This window comes from Mobula birostris, chromosome 7 (assembly GCF_030028105.1).
Source record: "Mobula birostris isolate sMobBir1 chromosome 7, sMobBir1.hap1, whole genome shotgun sequence".
In the NCBI taxonomy this organism is placed as follows: Eukaryota; Metazoa; Chordata; class Chondrichthyes; order Myliobatiformes; family Myliobatidae; genus Mobula; species Mobula birostris.
In genome coordinates this window covers 59,270,197-59,291,544 of record NC_092376.1, presented here as the reverse complement: position 1 = coordinate 59,291,544, position 21,348 = coordinate 59,270,197, and the positions used below count along the sequence as shown (strand labels likewise).

Sequence of the window (21,348 nt, the reverse complement as noted above, 5' to 3'; positions counted from 1 at the left end):
CTTGAGCAGGCAAGGTTTTTTTTAAACATTTCATCCCACCTGCTCCCAATTTCACCAGAACTGCTGCTTCATTCTTTTCTTCCTTCATACTACCCCCACTTCCTCTGTCCAAAATTTGTTACTTCTAAAACCTTTGCCATTTCTGACAAAATTGGAATTGATTTGCTGGGTCCCTTTCAAAAGGAGCTGCTATTTCTGGAAACCTTTTAAAATAGTAAAAGCAAAGACAGGTTGGAGAAAGACCAAGGAATAGGCAGCAAAACAAAAAGGCTTGCTCATAGTGACATAATTATTCCCAGCAGGAATATAAATGATCACATAAATTCCACATTAAATACATCTCAAGTGGAAATGATGTGAGTTAATTTTACCCATATAATTTGAATTTTGTAATTAACCTCCACTCACTGCATGCTTCTGGGGGGGAGGCAAAAAAATCGCTGACCTTTTTATTGACAGCTTCTGCTTGATGTTTTGCCATGAACTCTATTTGCTCTAGTTTGGAGAAGCTTTTTTTTAAACTACAGTGAAACCAGAAAAGTTAATATTATCTTACGTGCTTTATGCTGACTAAATAAACCGGCTGCTATAAAAGAAACTGTTTGGTTGTAAATCTTGACTTGTATCCTATTTCGTACATAAAACAATGGAGTCAATGGACTCCCAGTTAAAAATACATTACAAAGAGCAAAAAAAGCTCTAGTGCATGTCTACATTTGCTTCCATCACAATAACAAAACATTTTTGTTCTGCTTTCATTCTATTGGGCCAATACTTGAGATGATCCAAACAGCACTCTAGATCTGATGAGAACCATCTTCAAAATATTGCCACAAACAGTATAAAAGATTTAATGTTTCAGTAGCTACCCAATAATTTTTCATCATGAACATATTAATGGATAACATCCAGAAATCATACGATACTTTCCTATTTCAACATTGTCATTACAATACATTATTTAATCATGGATACCTTGGGTATGGGGCAGTTCTTAAAATATTGCACAAATAAGCTAGAGTCTGAAATAACAAATCAGAAGCCAAAGCTCATGGAAATTTGAATTCAATCAAAAAAAAACTAGATTGTTGTAATGATGCCCTAGTTCACTAATGTCCTTCATGTGAGGAAATTTACCACTTTTGCCCACTGTAATTGATATGTTGTTGCTTGGTTCCATATTATTGTGGGCAATTTTCCCTTTATGGCATCCAGCTTTAGCTTCCCATACATCTATATCTCGATAGCTCTTCTGTCAGCATAAAGAGCTTCAATCTATCTGGATCAATTATCAGTCTTTAAAATACATTAAAGTCCTTACTATTCAGTGAATTCCCCCCCTCCTCCCCCCCCCCCCACTATCAGTTATTGTGTGAGAAGAACACAAGCTATTCTATTAATGAGATGATATAAACACCGATGCTGAGTAGAGTTCAAGTAGTGATTTGGATATTTGGATTAGTAATAGGCAACAAAATGATAAATGAATTTTAAATACACAAAGAGAAGATCACATTCCATGTGAACTAAGTACATACACACACAAAATACATGAAGTCCATTTATAAAAATGTCAAAGAAATACGGATTACAAACAATTCACCAAATAAAACTGAAACTGTCAGCAGAAACTAACAACAAAGCCCACTAAGCAATCTGAGGCTTCATCAAAAACATTTAACCTTAAGAAAAAATGGATTAAATAAACTTATGGATGAAACTGTGTTCGTATTATTTCTGATATTCTTCTTTTAAAACCCTGTTGATAGTGTAGAAACATTGAATCGTATCGTCTGATGGAACAGTGCACTATAGAAGTATGATGCATTGAAGGAAAATTTGCTTGAGCAAGAGGACCACATTCCTGCCCATAGTTTTCCCACAGCTGGTAGCATGCCCTTACATCAGCTTTAGTTCACACTGACAGGGAATTAGATCAGCTCCATGCCACTATAATGAGTAAAATTGTCTGGTGAGAGTCCTTTAAGCTTATGCTAGCAATCAAGCAAGTGGGCCATGCAGTGAATATAATCTATCCTCTTTGATCAAAAGGTCCATATGCCCCTTATTAACATTCTTTAAAAAAAAAAATCACTTTTTAGGCATCAAGATGCCTAACACATTTTTTGCCATATTTATGCTTCTTGGGCTCCTTTCCACAGTTAACCACATTCCAAGTTTCATGTCAAGTGCACTAGGCGATTGCTTTGCTGAGCATCTGTGCTTTGTCCACAATGACCATCTGGAGCTCCTGGTTGCAAGCTATTTTAATTCTTCTTTCCATTCCCATATTGACCTGTCCATCCTCTCCTCAGCCACCTTTCTTTTTCTCCCCCCACCCACACACTACTGTGGAGAAAGGCATAGACGCATTTACAGTATATACAAGGGATGACTGATAAGTTCGTGGCCTAAGGTAGATGGAGTCAATTTTAGAAAACCTAGCACATTCATTTTTCCTACATTGACACACTTAGTCCAGCGGTCGTGGAGCATACAGATCCCTTCTTTGTAGAAGTCGGCGTCTTGGACCTCCAGAAGTGATCCACAGCAGAGGTGATTGATAGGTTCATGGCCTAAGGTAGAAGAAGATGAGTTATTAACTTCAAACTTTCTGCATTTTCACTCAAAGAGTTGAACTGCACATGCATGTAGGTTGTATAACTCATCTCCTTCTACCTTAGGCCACGAACTTATCAATCACCCCTGCCTTGGACCACCTGGAGGTCAAAGACGTTCTCATTACATGCACGTGCAGTTCAACTCTTTGAGTGATAATGCAGAAAGTTTGAAGTTAATAACTCATCTCTGTCTACCCTCGGCCACAAACTTATCAATCACCCCTCATAGTTAGGGTGCCCAAGACTTTTGCATTGTACCTTAGTAATTTTATGTATGCACTATACTGTTGCTGCTGTTGCAAAAAAGCAAATTTCCAGGTACATGTGTGTGATCATAAACCCGATTCTGATATGGGTCACTAATGTGGACTAAGAGTGGGAAGGAGACAGGGAGAGGGGAATCATGGTTGGGAAAAGGGGAAGGGACAAGGGAGGGAGCAGGAAACACCAGGGAGACATTCTGTAAAGCTTAATAAACCAATTGTTTGGAATCAAATGACACTGCTTGGAACTTGCAACCGCGCCACCCACTGCCCCGGCACTTCTCTGCCACCTGTCCCACACCCATCCAACGATGCTCCACCCTTGCCATTCCCAACACCCTTTGCTCCCACCAGATTTACAAACTGCTTCACGTAGACAAATACAGATATATATATATATATATATATATATACACACACACACACACACACTGTAATTTATAGCTATCTGTATTATTATGCATTGCAATGTACTGCTGCCACGAAACAACAAATTTCTCGACATATGCTAGTGATATTAAACCTGATTCTGAAGTGATAAACACCTCTAGAAACTGAAGGTCAATGGTATAAAATGTACAGGAATACGTAGTGAAGATCAAATGTTACTAGGTAAATGTGTAATTGTGGAATGTATCTTTATGAAATTAGTGTGTGAGATCTGCTGATATGAAATGATTTAGCTGTTTGGTTTAACAATACCTTAAAAGGTTTTTTTTTAAAAAAAAAACAGAATCCATTATGCCAAATGTTCTTATAAGAAATATTATATTCCAAGTTATACAAGACCACGAGGCAAAATAAATATATTGATTGCTTTTGCTTATCAATAAACATCCTCTTAAATCCAAGTGAACATTCCAAAGCAGTACTTAAAAGGTTGCAGTCAAAAGAAAGCTTAAATTGAAAAAATACTGAGGCACTTTCTGTCCGCTCACGTAATTGCAAAATGTACCAATGGTACTACATTGTATAATGAGATATCTGAGCGTGTGTGCTACTTTAGTATCCTAGACTCTTCTGTCTCACAATAAGCACTACCAAAAAAACCTAATTTATCTGATGATCATACAGCAATTTGTGCAGCTTTGCTGATGCATTCCTTACATCACAACAACATTTGCATTTGGGAAGGTTCTTCTTTAGCTGTGAAACACTTTTTTTTAGATGGAAGTTACTATTGATTTTATATATGAATTTCTTACTTTGCTGTGTATTCCAACATTTCATTTTTTCTGATTTACATCATGCACAACCTAATCAGAAATAAACTGACCCTCTGCTTGCTCTATCAGATGTTAAAGCACGTTTAGTCAGAGGCCTCCCTTCCTGTGCTCTCTACACCCCAAGAGGTTTAAGATCAATTCTAATACTTGGACTTGAAAGTATAAATTATGGCAATGTAATGGGCCAATATTGTGCCAGATACAGATCAACTGCAAGAGATGCCTTCCTTCCCGTTCTCCCACTGACTGCATGGGCTTCCACTGGAAAGCTGCACATTCCGGAGACGCACGGGTTAGTAAAGGCTAGTACATTGTGTCTGTGCTGTATTGGCACAGGGAGCAGGGCAATACTGGCAGGTTGCCCCCAAAACGCCCACGGACTGCGTTGGTCATTGATGCAGAAGGTTCTGTATGTTTGGATGTTTCGATGTACATGTGACAAATAAAACTAATCTTCTTTTTCTTTAGACAAGATGCCAAACATATTCTCACCTATCCTTTGGAGTGTTTGATTTACAAAACAGTTGTATTCCTGGAAGATTTTTCATAAGGTGATACTTTTTTTTGCAAATGCATTACTATGGGTAGAGAGCATTCATTATCATGAAAAATAGGTAACCAAATAAAAGCCAAGCACTCCAAATAGTTCACAGCATTATAGCAAAAATTGGTTAATTAAAACTTCATAAATCCAGAAACATATTAAAGATCTAATTCCACAAATTTAAGAAACGAGAACATTTTCCTAGCATATGAATGAAAAATTCACTCAAACAAAAAAATTCACCAAATAAAGGATTAGTAGCTGTAAATATCTTTGTTTCCAGTGAGGTATTGCCAGTACAAGTTGCGGCCCTGTTCACCTGAAGATGCAAATTCGTGCAAAATAGTTTGACAAATTATATATATCTCAACTATTTTACTGGATTCCTTAAATTTTAATCACTTTGCACTGAAAATCCCTCCCTTGCCTCTTGGATTCGCTACCTCCAGCCTCCTCGCTAAACATTCTTCAAGGTCAAAGTTCGAAGTAAGTTTATTATTAAAGTACATATATTTTATCATATACTACCTTGAGATTCAATTTCTTGCAGATGTTTACAGGAAAAAAGAAATGCAATAGAATATAACAAAATTACATTTCGAGACTGGCAAACAACCAATGAGCAAATGAAGGTAAACTGTGCAAGTAAAAACAATACTGAGGACATAAGTTGTAAAGAGTTCTTGAAAGCGAGTCTGTAAGTTGTTGAATCAGTGCAGTGTAGTGGTGAATGAAGTTATTCAGAGCCTGATGGTAGTGGGCCTATACCTTCTGTTCAACTGTTCATGACCCTGGTGGTAGTGGACCTATATCTTCTGTTCAACTGTTCATGACCCTGGTGGTACTGGGCCTATACCTTCTGTTCAACTGTTCATGACCCATACACTGGAATTTAGAAGGATGAGAGGGGATCTGATTGAAACATATAAGATTATTAAGGGATTGGACAGGCTAGAGGCAGGAAACATGTTCCCGATGTTGGGGGAGTCCAGAATCAGAGGCCACAATTTGAGAATAAGGGGTGGCCATTTACAACGGAGTTGAGGAAAAACTTTTTCACCCAGAGAGTTGTGGATCTGTGGAATGATCTGCCTCAGAAGGCAGTGGAGGCCAATTCTCTGGATGCTTTCAAGAAAGAGGTAGATAGAGCTCTTAGTGATAGTGGAGTCAAGGGATATGGGGAGAAGGCAGGAATGGGGTACCGACTGTGGATGATCAGCCATGATCACAGTGAATGGCGGTGCTGGCTCAAAGGGCCGAATGGCCTACTCCTGCATCTATCGTCTATTGACCTTGATGGTAGTGGGCCTATACCTTCTGTTCACCTGTTCCTGACCCTGATGGTAGTGGGCCTATTCCTTCTGCTCAAAGCTAGTAGCAAGAAGAAAGCATGGCCTGGATGGTGGGGTTTTTTATGATGAATGTTGCTTTCTTGTGACAGCACTCTATATAAACAAATGAATAGTAGAGAGGCCTTTGCCTGTGATGGACTAGGCTATAGCCACCACTTTCAAAGTTAACCCCTTGGATAAGCTTTTAGTTATATGACCTTATATCTCCCATTCAGCTTAGAATCATGATTTGTGAAGCACCTTATGATGTTTTACCACATTAATATGCTATATAGATGTGCAGTAATTATCTGTTGCCTGAATATTTTCCTGTCTTTGACCAATGCTCTCAGTAATATTCTTTTTTTTCCTTGTTATTTTTCTTTCTTCTTTTCTGTGAAAGGTATGTTGGGATTGCGTAACAGCCCATGAACAACAGAATTTGGGATGATAGCTAGTTAATCAAAAATCACTTATGTCAATCCTACACCCTAACTGAGCTCACCTCTATCTCTTTTCTCACATCCGTGCCCGAATACTTTGATCTCATACACCAATTTCTGTAGCATTTGACTTTCTATTTTACAAGGCCGAGTTTATGCTTGAACCCAACACAGATGTAAAGCATGCAAGGACCCAGCAGGATTCGAACTCACGATCATTCATCTCAAAGTCTGGTGCTGATGCCACTACACCACCAACCAGCTAATTTTTCAATAGTTGCATCCTCACATTATTGCTCTTGGAAGTTACATTTATTTAGTAAAAAAAAGGCAAAAGGAACTGCCACTACCTTTTACTCTTTGTTCAGGGATACAAGCAACAGCAAACTCTCTGATATAATCCACAGATCAAATTAGCAACAAATTAATTGGTCATTTTCAAAACTGGTCTTCCATGAATTAAATTTCAAACATAGAACATTACCTTTTGTTTCTCCAAGTTTATTGGAACCCAAGTCAAAACCTCAACTAGTACACCATAAATTATCATTTTTTCCCTCGTATTTAATCAGACTACATCACACATCCCATCTGTTTTTACACACAGTAGAAACTTAACCTGAATAAAGCTATTGCAATTTATCTCTGAGACCTTATTCAAATCATTTTGGTAAATAAAACTGAGGTGAAACTTAACATCATAAATACTGTGATGTTGTTTCACTCCCTGAAGAGCTGACCACCTTTTATGCACACTTTGAAAGGGAGAATAAAACTATGTCTGTGCGAATCGCTGTAGTATCTGGTGACCCTGAGATACCTGTCCCAGAAGCCAAAGTCAGAACACTTTTCAAGAGGGTGAACCTTGATTGTGTACCTGGCATGGCACTGAAAACCTGTAACCAACCAATTTACTGATATGTTCTAGGACATCTGCTTCAAAAAGGCAGCAATTACTCTGGTATCCAAGATACAGTGTGGTGATCTGCCTCAATCACCATCGCCCAGTAGCGTTAACATCAAAACCTGGGCCTCTGTACCACCCTCTGCAACTGGATCCCTGACTTCCTCATTGTGAGACCAGTCAATACAGATCAGAAACAGTATCTCCTCCTCACTGACAATCAACACAGACGCAGCTCAGGGATGCGTGATTAGCCCACTGCTCTACTCTCCTGAGACTCATGACTTTGTGGCTAGGCACAGCTCAAACCGTATCTACAAATCCAACGATGACACAACTGCTGTTGGCAGAATCTCAAATGGGTCGAGGAGGTGTACGGGTCTGAGATCGATCAGCTGGTCGAATGATGTTGCAACAACAACCTTGCACCCAACATCAGCAAAAGCAAGGACTTGATTGTGGACTCCAGGAAAGGGAATTTGGGAGAAGACAGCAGTTCTCATCGAGGGATCAGCAGTGGAAAGGGTGAACAGCTTAAAATTCCTGGGTGTCAAAATCTCTGAAGATCTATCCTGGGCCCATCATATAGAATCAATTATAATGAAAGCATGACAACGGCTGCATTTCCTGAGGAGCTTGAGGAGATTTCATTTGTCACCAAAGACTCTAGCAAATTTCTACCGCTGCGCCATGGAGAGCATACTGACTGGTCGCATCATTGTCTGGCATGGAGGCACCAATGCACAGGGTCAGTTAAAGCTACAAAAGGTTGAAAACTCAGCCAACCTCATCACGGCACAAGCTTCCCCACCATTCATGACATCTTCAAATGGTGATGCCTCAACAAGGTGGCATCCATCATTAAGAACCCTCACCATCCAGAACATGCCCTCTGCTCATGACTACTATCAGGGAGAAGGCATAGGTGCCTGAAAACACATACTCAGTGCTTCAGGGACAGCTTCTTCCTCTCCGCCATCAAAATTTGGAGAGATCCTTTAGCCCATGAAGACTACATCTGCAGTCTATACATTTTACATATATTCTTATTGTAACTTATGATAATTTATGTATTGCACTATTGTGCAAAACAACAAATTTCAACCTGATTCTAAACAAAAATTATTAAAAACTAAAAGTACTGAATGGTACCCAATTATTTCATCAAAAAAACTGCACTACACCTCTTCAGAAATTAAGACTAAGAAATAATTCATAATATATACCAAAGGTCATATTTGACCAGAACTCGTGCCTATAACACCCATTTTGTTTTCATATAGTTTTCATTGCTTTCTTGCAATTTTTAATTCAAGTCAAAAGATAGCTTGCAATTCTATATATTCAAATTTTATTTGTTCCCTTACTTCTTTATTAGAGACCACCACAAGAACACTGATTATTTGGAAACGATTTAGTTTAAAAAAAACAAGTTGGTCCTCATATTTTCTTATAACATAGGAGGACGCCATTCATCTCATCAAGTCTACGCTAGCTTTCAGAGCATTCCTATTTGTACCAATCTTCCCACTTATTTCCCTGTTACATGCTCATCGACTCCCACACTGCTTGCCCCTCCCCCTGATTCTCCCATCTCCCATTACACTTACCCAAAACCTCTCCAGCATGCTTTTGGGACAAGGAAAGAATTGGAAAGCCCAGGGGAAACTAACATGGTCACAGAGAGAACATGCAAAATTCACACAGATGGTACCGAGTGTGGGATCGAACTTGTGGTGAACTCATTGCTGTCCTACTCTGCCACCCATTGAAACCAACATCAGAACAAAGTTTAAAGTATTGCAAGTACACTCCATAAACTACAAAATATCATGAATCAATTAATCTTCCCCAAAGTAAAATGTTCCTCTTTTTAATTTAAGAGAAATCTAGAACATAGAACAGTACAGCACAGGAACAGGCCTTCCAGTCCATGATGCTGTGGCAAACTAATTTAACTAGTAATTAAATGCCTAACTAAATTAATCCCAACTGTCTACACAAGGTCCACATGTTTTCAGTCTCTGCCTATTTAAGAGCCTCACAAACGCCTCTATTTATTTGTCTCCAACATCATTCCTGGCAGCGGATTCCAGTCACCCATTGCCCTCAGTAAAAAAAAACTTGCCCCACACAATTTTTTTGAACTTACTTCCCTCACCTTAAATGTGTGCCCCCCAGTATTAGTCATTTCAATCCTGGGAAAAAGAGACCAGCTGACTCCTCTACTGAGGTCTCTTTATCAGATCTCTCCTTAGCCTCCGCGGCTCCAGAGAAACTGGTTCCTGGTAAGATGGTGGTGTGCTGGGACGCAGCGGCTTCTCTGGCTCCAACCAAAGGTGCAATTGTTTATCCTTTTGGTCTTTTTCACGATCAACGGACACTGTTAGTTGACAAGATCATGTGCTGCAGGTTTATCCCACTAGCCAGTTGCTGGAAAGCGGCAGAGCTGCACTTGTTCCGCAATGTGTTTCAGCTTGCTCCTGCCACCCAGGGAAGAAGGCATTAGAGGCAATGCACAAAAGCGGTGAGCAATCCAACCTGACCGGACAGGTGATTGTCTTGGACGCTACTGTTTTGATCACAAGATCCAGTTGGAAACCGGTAATGCAAAATACCACGAGTCCGATTCTGTGTGGGCTCGGGTTGTAGTGTGAACCAGACCTCATTCGTGCCTCGGAGTCTCCTGTTGCACCCACCCGGGAAGGAGATGCCGGAGTTAGCTGTGCACCGCTGGATTCTGCGCTGGTTCCTCTCGTCAGTGCTGCTCTCCAGTGTTCGCTCAGTGGGGGACGAGCTGGATTTCATCCCTCTGTGGCTGCACTACATGACATGAAGAACTGCCACCGGCTGTTCTTGCAGAATTCTGGCTCCAGAACAACATCCAAGCACCTTCAATCTACAGGCCATGATATTCACGGACCTGGGTTACATTACTATGTAATTTCTGTAACTATGTTTTTCCACCATCACAATTATATGTGCTATACAGTATGTGCTGTGCGAGACTGTTGGTACTACGTTTAGCATCTTAGCCCCAGAGGAACAGTATTTTGTTTGGCTGATTATTCATGTGTATGGTTGAATGGCAATTAAAATTGAACTTGAAAACAGCCCAAGTTTTCCAGTCTTTCCTATAGCACATGCCTTTTAATCCAGCCTGCATCCTTGTGAGCCTCTTCTGTTCTCTCTCCACATCCCTCTATAATACTGAGAAGAATTGAATGGAATACTCCAGATGTAGTTTAACTAGAGTTTTATAAAGCTCCAACATGATTTCCTGACTCTTGAACTCATTGCCTTGACTAATAATCTGCCATAGATCTTCTTTGCCATTCTCAACCTGTGCAGTCACTTTCAGGGACCTAAGGATTTAGACAACAATATCCCTCCATACATCAACACTCTTTAGGGTCTTGCCATTAACAGCATACTGTTATCTTAATGGATTTCCCAAAGTGTAACACCTCACATTTTGGCCAGATTAAGCTCCACCTGCCATGTCTCCACCCATATCTGCAACTGATCTATATCTCACTGTATCCTTTGGCAATCTTCTACACTATCCACAATCCCACCAATCTTTGTATTGTCTGCAAATTTACATATCTATCCATCCACCTACATTTCCATCCAGGCCATTTATATATAGTCACAAACAACAGAGATCCCTGTGGAACAGCACAAGTCATGGACCTCCAGCTTGAATAAATCCGTTGACTACTACCTGCTGTTTTCACTGACTAAGCCAATTCTGAATCTAAACAACCATTTCACTTTGGATCCCATGCACTTTTGTTAAAAAAAATCTGATGCTTAAATAGAACAATAGATCTGCAAATCATAGAAATAGTTTACACCTATTCAACATCAGTGATGAATATTCTAGTAATTTTCAACAGCCTAATTATTAGGCTTTAACAGTTCCAGTAGCTGCCATGTAATTATTCATGCTACCAGCAAAAGGAAATCATTTCCAATAGCAACATGATGTTCAATTACCTAAATTGCTTTGGTAACAAATCCACAGCATGGCATGAACAGTAATAATATGCTTTTGATTTATAAATGAACTAATCTGTAATTTAAAACATAATTAGTCATTTATACCTTACCATTTCCACATATGACTATGCATGCCAGAACTTACCAATGTGGTTCATGGTGACGGTTGTATTCCCAGTCCCAAGAAAATTATAAATCACAACAGCAGATGCCATTTTTTTTGCAGCATTTAAAATCTTTTCCTTGAATGTACAGTTTCCTCTGGCCACCAGAGCTATCCAGGGTTCCCCTGTTCTTGGGATAAAATATTCTGTGTCGGGGTCACATCCCAGTTGGTCTCTATTGTTCCTGGGAATCCCAATCACTCCTTGAACACTATCCTTGGGAGAACTGTCACCATACCTAGAAGAACAAGTATAACACTCTTCAAATACCTCTCAAAGTTGCTTTAATTTGATGTCACTTTCATCTTAATTGAAAATTAATTAGTTCCTCTTAAAATCTATCTCCCATTTTTTCAACATCAATTCTCAGATTCTCATATCACCATCTCAATTTCCCACCCTCACAGTTCTGCCTAATCCTGCCACTTATCTCCCCATTCCCTTTCCTCTCTTACACCTTCTTCCCAAACCAGCCTCTTGCTGTGCTCCCACATTTCCTTTTTTATCCTAAAGCCCAGACAACTTTCTCTTTCACAAAAGCCCTCTATCTCATTGGCACTTAGGAACTGGTTCGGGTAAATCAGCCCAAAATGACCCTGACTCCCACCCCCCCAAAATCTCCCCATTACATACTGATCTTCCCCTGAACTGTCAATGCCAGCCTTTTCCCTCTTTGTTTACATTCCAAGTATCCTGAACACCCTAACATCGATCTGGTATCACTTCTCCACCCCCTCCAGCTCCTCCCTAACCCCGTGTCATTCTCATATCCTCTTCTCCAGCCCCCATGTCTCTTCCTCGACTCTATTCCAGCCTCCCATACCCGTGTGTCACTCCCCCTCTTCCGATAACTTCCTCACCCCGTGTCATTCTCATATCCCCTTCTCCAGCCCCAGGGCATCTCTTCCCCGGCTCTATTCCAGCTTCCCATACCCTAATGTCACTCCCCACCCTTCCCTCATCCCGTGTCATTTCCCTCTTCCCTCCTCCAGTCCCCCGGTATCTCCTCCCAGACTATTCCAGCCTCCCATATCCCCGGTGTCTCTTCCCTGACTCTATTTGAGCTTCCCATACCCGGTGTAACTCCTCCCTCCTCCCGTGTCGTTCTCCTCTCTCAGCTCCCCGGTGTCCCTTCCCCGAATCAGCTTCCCGTACCCGGTGTCACTCCCCCCTCCTCCAGCACCCCGTGTCCTTCCCTGACTCTATTCCAGTTTCCCGTACCCGGTGTCACTCCCCCGACTCTGTTCCAGCTTCCCGTACCCGGTATCACCCCACCCCCTCCTCCAGCACCCCGTGTCCTTCCCCTTTTCCCTACTCAAGCTCCCCGGTGTCCCTTCGCCGACTCAGCTTCCCGTACCCGGTGTCACCCCCCCCCCCGACTCTGTTCCAGTTTCCTGTACCCGGTATCACCCCCTCCTCGCACCCCGTGTCCTTCCCCTTTTCCCTCCTCCAGCTCCCCGGTGTCCCTTCGCCAACTCAGCTTCCCGTACCCGGTATCACCCCCTCCCCGCACCCAGTGTCCTTCCCCTTTTCCCTCCTCCAGCTCCCCGGTGTCCCTTCCCCGACTCAGCTTCCCGTACCCCGGTGTCACTCCCCCGACTCTGTTCCAGCTTCCCGTACCCGGTATTACCCCCTCCTCGCACCGGGTGTCCTTCCCCTTTTCCCTCCTCCAGCTCCCCGTGTCCTTCCCCTCGCCGACTCAGCTTCCCGTACCCGGTATCACCCCCTCGACTCTGTTCCAGCTTCCCGTACCCGGTATCACCCCACCCCCTCCTCCGGCACCCCGTGTCCTTCCCCTTTTCCCTCCTCCAGCTCCCCGGTGTCCCTTCCCCGACTCAGCTTCCCGTACCCCGGTGTCACTCCCCCGACTCTGTTCCAGCTTCCCGTACCCAGTATCACCCCACCCCCTCCTCCAGCACCCCGTGTCCTTCCCCTTTTCCCTCCTCCAGCTCCCCGGTGTCCCTTCGCCAACTCAGCTTCCCGTACCCGGTATCACCCCCTCCCCGCACCCAGTGTCCTTCCCCTTTTCCCTCCTCCAGCTCCCCGGTGTCCCTTCCCCAACTCAGCTTCCCGTACCCCGGTGTCACTCCCCCGACTCTGTTCCAGCTTCCCGTACCCGGTATTACCCCCTCCTCGCACCGGGTGTCCTTCCCCTTTTCCCTCCTCCAGCTCCCCGTGTCCTTCCCCTCGCCGACTCAGCTTCCCGTACCCGGTATCACCCCCTCGACTCTGTTCCAGCTTCCCGTACCCGGTATCACCCCACCCCCTCCTCCAGCACCCCGTGTCCTTCCCCTTTTCCCTCCTCCAGCTCCCCGGTGTCCCTTCCCCGACTCAGCTTCCCGTACCCGGTGTCACCCCCCCCCCGACTCTGTTCCAGCTTCCCGTACCCGGTATTACCCCCTCCTCGCACCGGGTGTCCTTCCCCTTTTCCCTCCTCCAGCTCCCCGTGTCCTTCCCCTCGCCGACTCAGCTTCCCGTACCCGGTATCACCCCCCCCCGACTCTGTTCCAGCTTCCCGTACCCGGTATTACCCCACCCCCTCCTCCAGCACCCCGTGTCCTTCCCCTTTTCCCTCCTCCAGCTCCCCGTGTCCTTCCCCTCGCCGACTCAGCTTCACGTACCCGGTATCACCCCCCCGACTCTGTTCCAGCTTCCCGTACCCGGTGTCCTTCCCCTCTTCCCTCCTCCAGCTCCCCGTGTCCTTCCCCTCGCCGACTCAGCTTCACGTACCCGGTATCACCCCCCCGACTCTGTTCCAGCTTCCCGTACCCGGTGTCCTTCCCCTCTTCCCTCCTCCAGCTCCCCGTGTCCTTCCCCTCGCCGACTCAGCTTCACGTACCCGGTATCACCCCCCCGACTCTGTTCCAGCTTCCCGTACCCGGTGTCCTTCCCCTCTTCCCTCCTCCAGCTCCCCGGTGTCCCTTCGCCGACTCAGCTTCCCGTACCCGGTATCACCCCCCCCCTCCTCCAGCACCCCGTGTCCTTCCCCTCGCCGACTCAGCTGCCTGTACCCGGTGTCACTCCCCCTCCTCCAGCCCCGACCCCCTGACGCTACCTGCCGCTCTCGCTGCTGACCGATACGGTCACGTTGGTGTCAGGGTCCAAGTAAGCCGTGCTGACGAAGGCCGTGAACCACTCGACTTTGGCGCCCAGCACGGGCCTCAGCAGCAGCAGCAGCAGCCACGGAGACAGGGTGGCCGCCCGCCGTCGCATCGTTGCTTCCTTCCCCGCAGCGGCAGCAGAAGTGAATCGAGCCCCCCAAGGAGAGCGTGAGCTGGGCCCGAGCGTGTGAGTACAAGTGCTGGTATGTGTGTGTGCACACGAGTCCGACTACATTACGTCCCAATAGATCCGCTTGCGAGAACTTCTGTGCGTCCCCACTCTGCATGCACCACTTTTTGTTGGTTGGCTCGTCGCAACCCCTCTCCTTTCTGCTGACTCTTTCTGTTCCAGTTCGCCTGCCTGTTGATGTTGACACTCGCTGACCTGACGTCAGTAACAGATGGGGAGTGACACTCGATCGTACAGCAACCAACTGCTACAAGCCTCCAGAAGTTAACTCTAACCTGTGCTCCCAAACTAGTCTGCAAGCACGTGCCTGCGTTATTGCTCTTCCCACCGTGTCCTCAAAACGAATAAAGGAAGAAATGTTCAGAAATATATTATGTTCCTTTTATAATTAAAAGAACGCCGTCACAATCTAAAATAGCGCGGCCAATCCTTCACAATGAGGATGCACAGTAAGAACAAGATGCAAATTCTGTCACAATCGGGTCACAGACAAATGACACCACAAAATATTTGATGAAGTTCATTTCACTGTACAGCACATTTGCGGCCAGTTCGGGGAACAACGAAATACAGGTCACATTTCCTTAAGATGACACGGTCCTGATTAGGAATTGTTATGTGTAAATTAATTAATGGAACGTACAAAGCCGACAGCAGATGATTTTACGTTTTCCTTTGGAAAACTGTCAGACCTCCACTTGCTAGGTTAGATACCAGTCAATCTGAGATCTGGGACAGTCTGCAAGTAGTCTTGATGGCTAAACCTGTATTACTCCTATATGGTGAAAAGCTCATTATTAAATGTGATGGAGTGACGTGAATTGTAATACAACTTACAACAAATTAGTGCAATGATAGCACTGATTATGGTTTGCAAAATATTCTGATCTGAGGTGAGGGAATGTAATTGATGTCAAAGTTGATTGCATGGCAGAGGAATTGTGTGCATATTTCTTTATTGGTGTCCCTTTGGAAGGAAATAATAATGCCTAACAAAAACTTTATCCATTAGTACCTAAATTTATTATTTAAGACTTCATATGAGGAATAACTTGACATCAGTGATATTTTATATTAACTATAATGTGTGACAATTTAAGAGAACTTAGTGGGACAGAAAGACAAGGAATTAACTGGTAACCTACGGGAAAAAAAAATCAGTATTATTGATCCCAGGAATCCTATTCAGTCATTTCTCTGAATGGCATTTACCTTTTAAACAAGAATAGAAACATAGAAAATAGGTGCAGGATTAGGCCATTTGGCCCTTCGAACCTGCACTGCCATTCAGTATGATCATGGCTGATCATCCAACTCAGAACCCTGTACCTGCCTTCTCTCCATACCCCCGATCCCTTTAGCCACACGGGCCATATCTAACTCCCTCTTAAATATAGCCAATGAACTGGCCTCAATTGTTTCCTGTGGCAGAGAATTCCACAGATTCTCCACTGTCTGTGTGAAGAAGTTTTTCCTCATCTCGGTCCTAAAAGGCTTCCCCTTTATCCTCAAAATGTGACCCCTCGTTCTGGACTTCCCCAACATTGGGAACAATCTTCCTACATCTAGCCTGTCCAATCCCTTTAGAATTTTATACATTTCAATAAGATCCCCCCTCAATTTTCTAGCTTCCAGAGAGTATAAGCCTAGTTGATCCAGTCTTTCATCACATGAAAGTCCTGCCATCCCAGGAATCAATCTGGTGAACCTTCTTAGTACTCCCTCTATGGCAAGAATGTCTTTCCTCAGATTGGGGGACCAAAACTGCACACAATACTCCAGGTGTGGTCTCACCAAGGCCTTGTACAACTGCAGTAGTACCTCCCTGCTCCTGTACTCGAATCCTCTCACTATAAATGCCAGCATACCATTCGCCTTTTTCACCGCCTGCTGTACCTGCATGCCCACTTTCAATGACTGGTGTACAATGACACTCAGGTCTCGTTGCACCTCCCCTTTTCCTAATCGGCCACCATTCAGATAATAATCTGTTTTCCTGTTCTTGCCACCAAAGTGGATAACCTCACATTTATCCACATTAACTTGCATCTGCCATGAATTTGCCCACTCACCTAACCTATCCAAGTCACCCTGCATCCTCTTAGCATCCTCCTCACTGCTAACACTGCCACCCAGCTTCGTGTCATCTGCAAACTTGGAGATGCTGCATTTAATTCCCTCGTCTAAGTCATTAATATATATTGTAAACAACTGGGGTCCCAGCACTGAGCCTTGCAGTACCCCACTAGTCACTGCCTGCCATTCTGAAAAGGTCCCGTTTATTCCCACTCTTTGCTTCCTGTCTGCTAACCAACTCTCCACCCACACCAATACCTTACCCCCAATACCGTGTGCTTTAAGTTTGCACACTAATCTCCTGTGTGGGACCTTGTCAAAAGCCTTTTGAAAATCCAAATATACCACAAAAATATTCCTTGCCTTTACATTGAATGTTTTCCCATTAACTATGACAAACTGCCTTGCTGTGAGTGTCTGATTGGGGGGGGGGCGCGGAGAAAGGATCAACAGGGATCACTTGCATTCATTCTGAATTTATGTCTCACTTTCAGTACCGTGCTCTACATTAAAGTACTCCTATTTGCCATTGATATGATTTTCTTGAACACTGCACTTACTTTAAAGACTTTAAATTTAGCCATTTCTGGTAAATAACGATGGTTTAATTTACCCTAATCAAATGGTCTCATCTTGTGTGCTCATATTTTCTTTATTTCAATTTCCAACATGCTTTATATATCTTGTATACATCAATAGGAATTGTGAAATCTTTCTAATGTACTAGGACAGAAATTAATTAAGTACACACTGTCTGAATCATTCTGTTTTATGGCATTGGGTGCAATGACAGTTTTAAAAAATGTTTGTTCATCGGATGTGGATGTAATTGGCAATAAGAAGATCTATTGTAGATCTGTAATTGCTTCTGTATTAATGAGGCAGTGAGGAATCAGGAGACATGCAGGACTGCAGATGTTGGATTCTGATGTGAAAATGAACTGCAGGAAGAATTCAACAGATCAAACAGCACCTGTGGAAACAAAGGAATCCCACTATCAGCCACATTTGGCCCTCTTCCCCATCCACCCAACCTTCTGCTTTCCACAGGGACTACTCTCTCCATAACTCTGTGGTCTACTCATCCATTCCCATCCCATCCCATCCCTCAACCTGTCTGTCCTTGGCCTTCTCCACTGCCAGGGAGAGAGCAAACACAAACTAGATTAAAAACAACTCAAATTTGATTGGGTAGCCCACAACCCAATGGCATAACCTTACATTTACCAATTTCAGGTAACTCGCACCCTCTGTATTCTATTCCCACACCCACCAGTCCACCAAAATTCTTTCTCCATTTTCTTCATTGGGTGTTGCACTCTGCACCCGTTCCTAAATTGACTAAAGATGCTAAGAGGTGCATAAAAAAAACACGGAATTTAGAAGGATGAGAGGGTATCTGATTGAAACATATAAGATTATTAAGGGATTGGACATGCTAGAGGCAGGAAACATATTCCCGATGTTGGGGGAGTCCAGAACCAGAGGCCACAGTTTAGGAATAAGGGGAAGACAGTTTAGAACGGAGTTGAGGAAAAACTTTTTCACACAGAGGGTTGTGGATCTGTGGAATGCTCTGCCTCAGAAGGCAGTGGAGGCCAATTCTCTGGATTCTTTCAAAAAAGAGTTAGATAGAGCTCTTAAAGATAGCAGAGTGAAGGGATATAGGGTGAAGGCAGGAAAAGGGTACTGATTGTGGATGATCAGCCATGATCACAGTGAATGGTGGTGCTGGCTCAAAGGGCTGAATGGCCTACTCCTGCACCTATTGTCTATTGTCTGACCTCTTCCATCCCTCCTCACTTATAACCTGGACTTGCAACCTTCTCCGGCCTGGTTCCATCTTCCATCATCCATATGACTATTCACATGGGCTTTTTCTCACTTGGTTCAACCATTCCTAATCACTCTTCCTTTCATACCTGTTTCCATCTGCCCCCACCCCTCTCTTATCTGTTTCCACCTACCACATACTAGCCTCTATCTCACACCATCATCTCCCTCCTATTCTCAATCTTCAAGTCCAAGATATGGACCATCCCTTTACCTCCACAGATTCTGCCTGGCCACCTGAGTTCCTCTAGTAGTTTATCTTTTGTTCCACTGAAGAATCAATTTTGTACTGCTGGGCCGGGAGTATCAAATAGAAACAGATAGTGCTGGAAAAGCTCAGCAGGACAGTTGGCATCTGTAAAATGATTAACAGTCAATGTTTTGGGTCTGTGACTATTCATCACGTCAGACAGATTGGGTAAGGAAGGCAGATTTCTAAGAGTAAATAATAGCCAATGATGAAAACCTGAAATAAAACAGAGTATGCTAAAAATACTCAGTCAGTCAGGCAGTATCTGTAAAGGGAAGAATTCCTACATAACTGCAGCTGTTGCCCTAAATATTTATTCCCTCCAACACACCATGGCTGTTTCGTGCATCATCTTCAACGTGCACTGCAGCAGCTTGTAACAGTGCTTCACAAACTTGCAAACACAACTGACAAAAATGGCAGGTGGATGAGAAAATTACATTAGGTATACACTGGAAGAAGTATATCGACTTCTCAGGGAGCAACACTGACTCTGAAGTCACCAAAATTCTATCCAGCATGTTATGAGAAATCACAATCCCCTTCTCCTTATTTTAAAAGAACAGGCATGGAACCAAAATGCTGCAAACAAGATCAAGTCAATGACAAAATTGCTATTATTATTCTCCCCAACCCCAGAGTTGGACTGCAAAGTTGCCATGGAGTAAAAATTCATGAACTCAAAGCTCTTCCCTGTCAAAATGTGCTTCCTCTACTGAGGGAGTAATTAAAATTGAATAAGTCATGCATGTCCCTACAAGAATAAACTGGGCTCCAAATGGACATTATTGAAAAGAGTTTGCATTAATTTTTTATGTGACCCTTAAGTTTAGTGGTAATCCCTTCACTAGAAGAACTGCAGCTGACTGAGATGGCGGTATCATTTCTCAAGATCAGTTGTGATGGGTATTAAATATTTGTGACACCAACCATAACCATTCCCGTCATTTTAATTTTTAGTTCCCCTTTTACTCTGACCTCTCTGTTCTCAGCCTCCATCAAATTCTAAAAATGCCCAGTGTTAAATTGAGGAACAGATCTCACCCTCTGCCTTAGCACATTACAGCCCATGGGATGATTTAATTTTTAAAAATTCAGTTAATGACCTTTTTTCCCTCTCTGCACAAGTGGCTGTACCTTTCTGTTTAAAGTTTTTTGAAAATCTTTTCTGCCTCTAACCACTGGTTTTATTATTATTTTGACAACTTTGGTTGATATTCCCTCTCCAGCCCTCCATTGCTTTTAAATTAAAACATGTTTGTTTTTTCAACTTTTTCAATTCTGATGAAGGGTCCTTAATTGGAAATATCAACTCTGTCTCTCCCCATAGGTGTTGCCTGTGTGCTAAGTGGTCCCAATATTTCCTATTTTTCTCAGATTTACAAAGTCTGCAGTTTTTGTTACAATTATGAAAGCCAATGTGGGTCCAAGGAAGTCATGGAAAGGATTTTTCCTCTTCTTTCACTTTCCTACTTCTGAAAAAAGTTCAGCTTCCCTTATTTTTTAAAATAATGGCTTATACATGTTACTTATCAATTTGTACAAACAATTCCAGAATCTATAGAGTTTTGGAACACAACCACAAACATATCCACTAATTCCATTGTACACCTCTGGGATGTAAATTATCAGATCTTTGATACTTTAAAAATGTTCAGGCTCATTAAGTTCTTAAAGGTAAAGTTTCTTTCAATGATTCTACAGTCTTTTTTTATCTTGTCATTGTCGTTTTTTATTGGTTTTTTGGTTCTCCAGTACTTGGAGGTTTTATAAGAATCTTCTTTAAAGATAGACATTATTATTTGTTTAATTACCCAGCTCTTTCTTAATTCCCTATCTTAAATATTCCCATCTCTGAAGAAGAGAAATTATGAAATCACAGTTAACTATTTACAATTTCACTCACTCTCTTTGTCAAAAGACTTAGGTAATTCATAATAACACACACAAAATGTTGGAGGAACTCAGCAGGCCAGGCAGCATCTATGGAAAAGCGTAAACTGTCAACATTTCGGGCTGAGACTCTTCATCATCTCGTGTTTGGATAATTCATATCTTTTTTCTTCCATGATAAGTTTGCTAAGTATCAAGATTTTTGTTTTCTAGTGAATGCAGCAACTGAAGAATCAGTTTGGCAATGCTTTCAAAATAATAAAGAATATGTCAGTGTTTTTATAAAAGCAAAGGATTTTGAGAAAAAAATCTGAATGTTCAGCTGATAGAGCAAGTTTGATAAATGGCTCCCTATTTCCCAAATTACAACTGTGTATTAATAAGCACTTGGCCAGTAAGTGAAAGTATATCTATTTTAAAATTCTTTGTCTTCTATTCAAATTAAGAAATCACTACTAGTGTCTTTTTCTTATTTATTGAGTTTAACATTTCTTAAGTTGCATT

General features: G+C 42.7%; 1 protein-coding gene across 1 annotated transcript in view; it reads right to left on the bottom strand.

Moving 5' to 3' along the window:
• LOC140200237 (E3 ubiquitin-protein ligase RNF149-like) overlaps positions 1-15,005 on the bottom strand; it is a 43,050-nt gene extending 28,045 nt beyond the window's left edge. Inside the window, 3 exon segments of the mRNA XM_072263254.1 lie at positions 11,483-11,739; positions 14,557-14,799; positions 14,801-15,005. Of these exon segments, the coding sequence (XP_072119355.1) occupies positions 11,483-11,739; positions 14,557-14,799; positions 14,801-14,889 (589 nt within the window). The 5' untranslated portion in view covers positions 14,890-15,005.
• Positions 15,006-21,348: the final 6,343 nt, after the last annotated feature.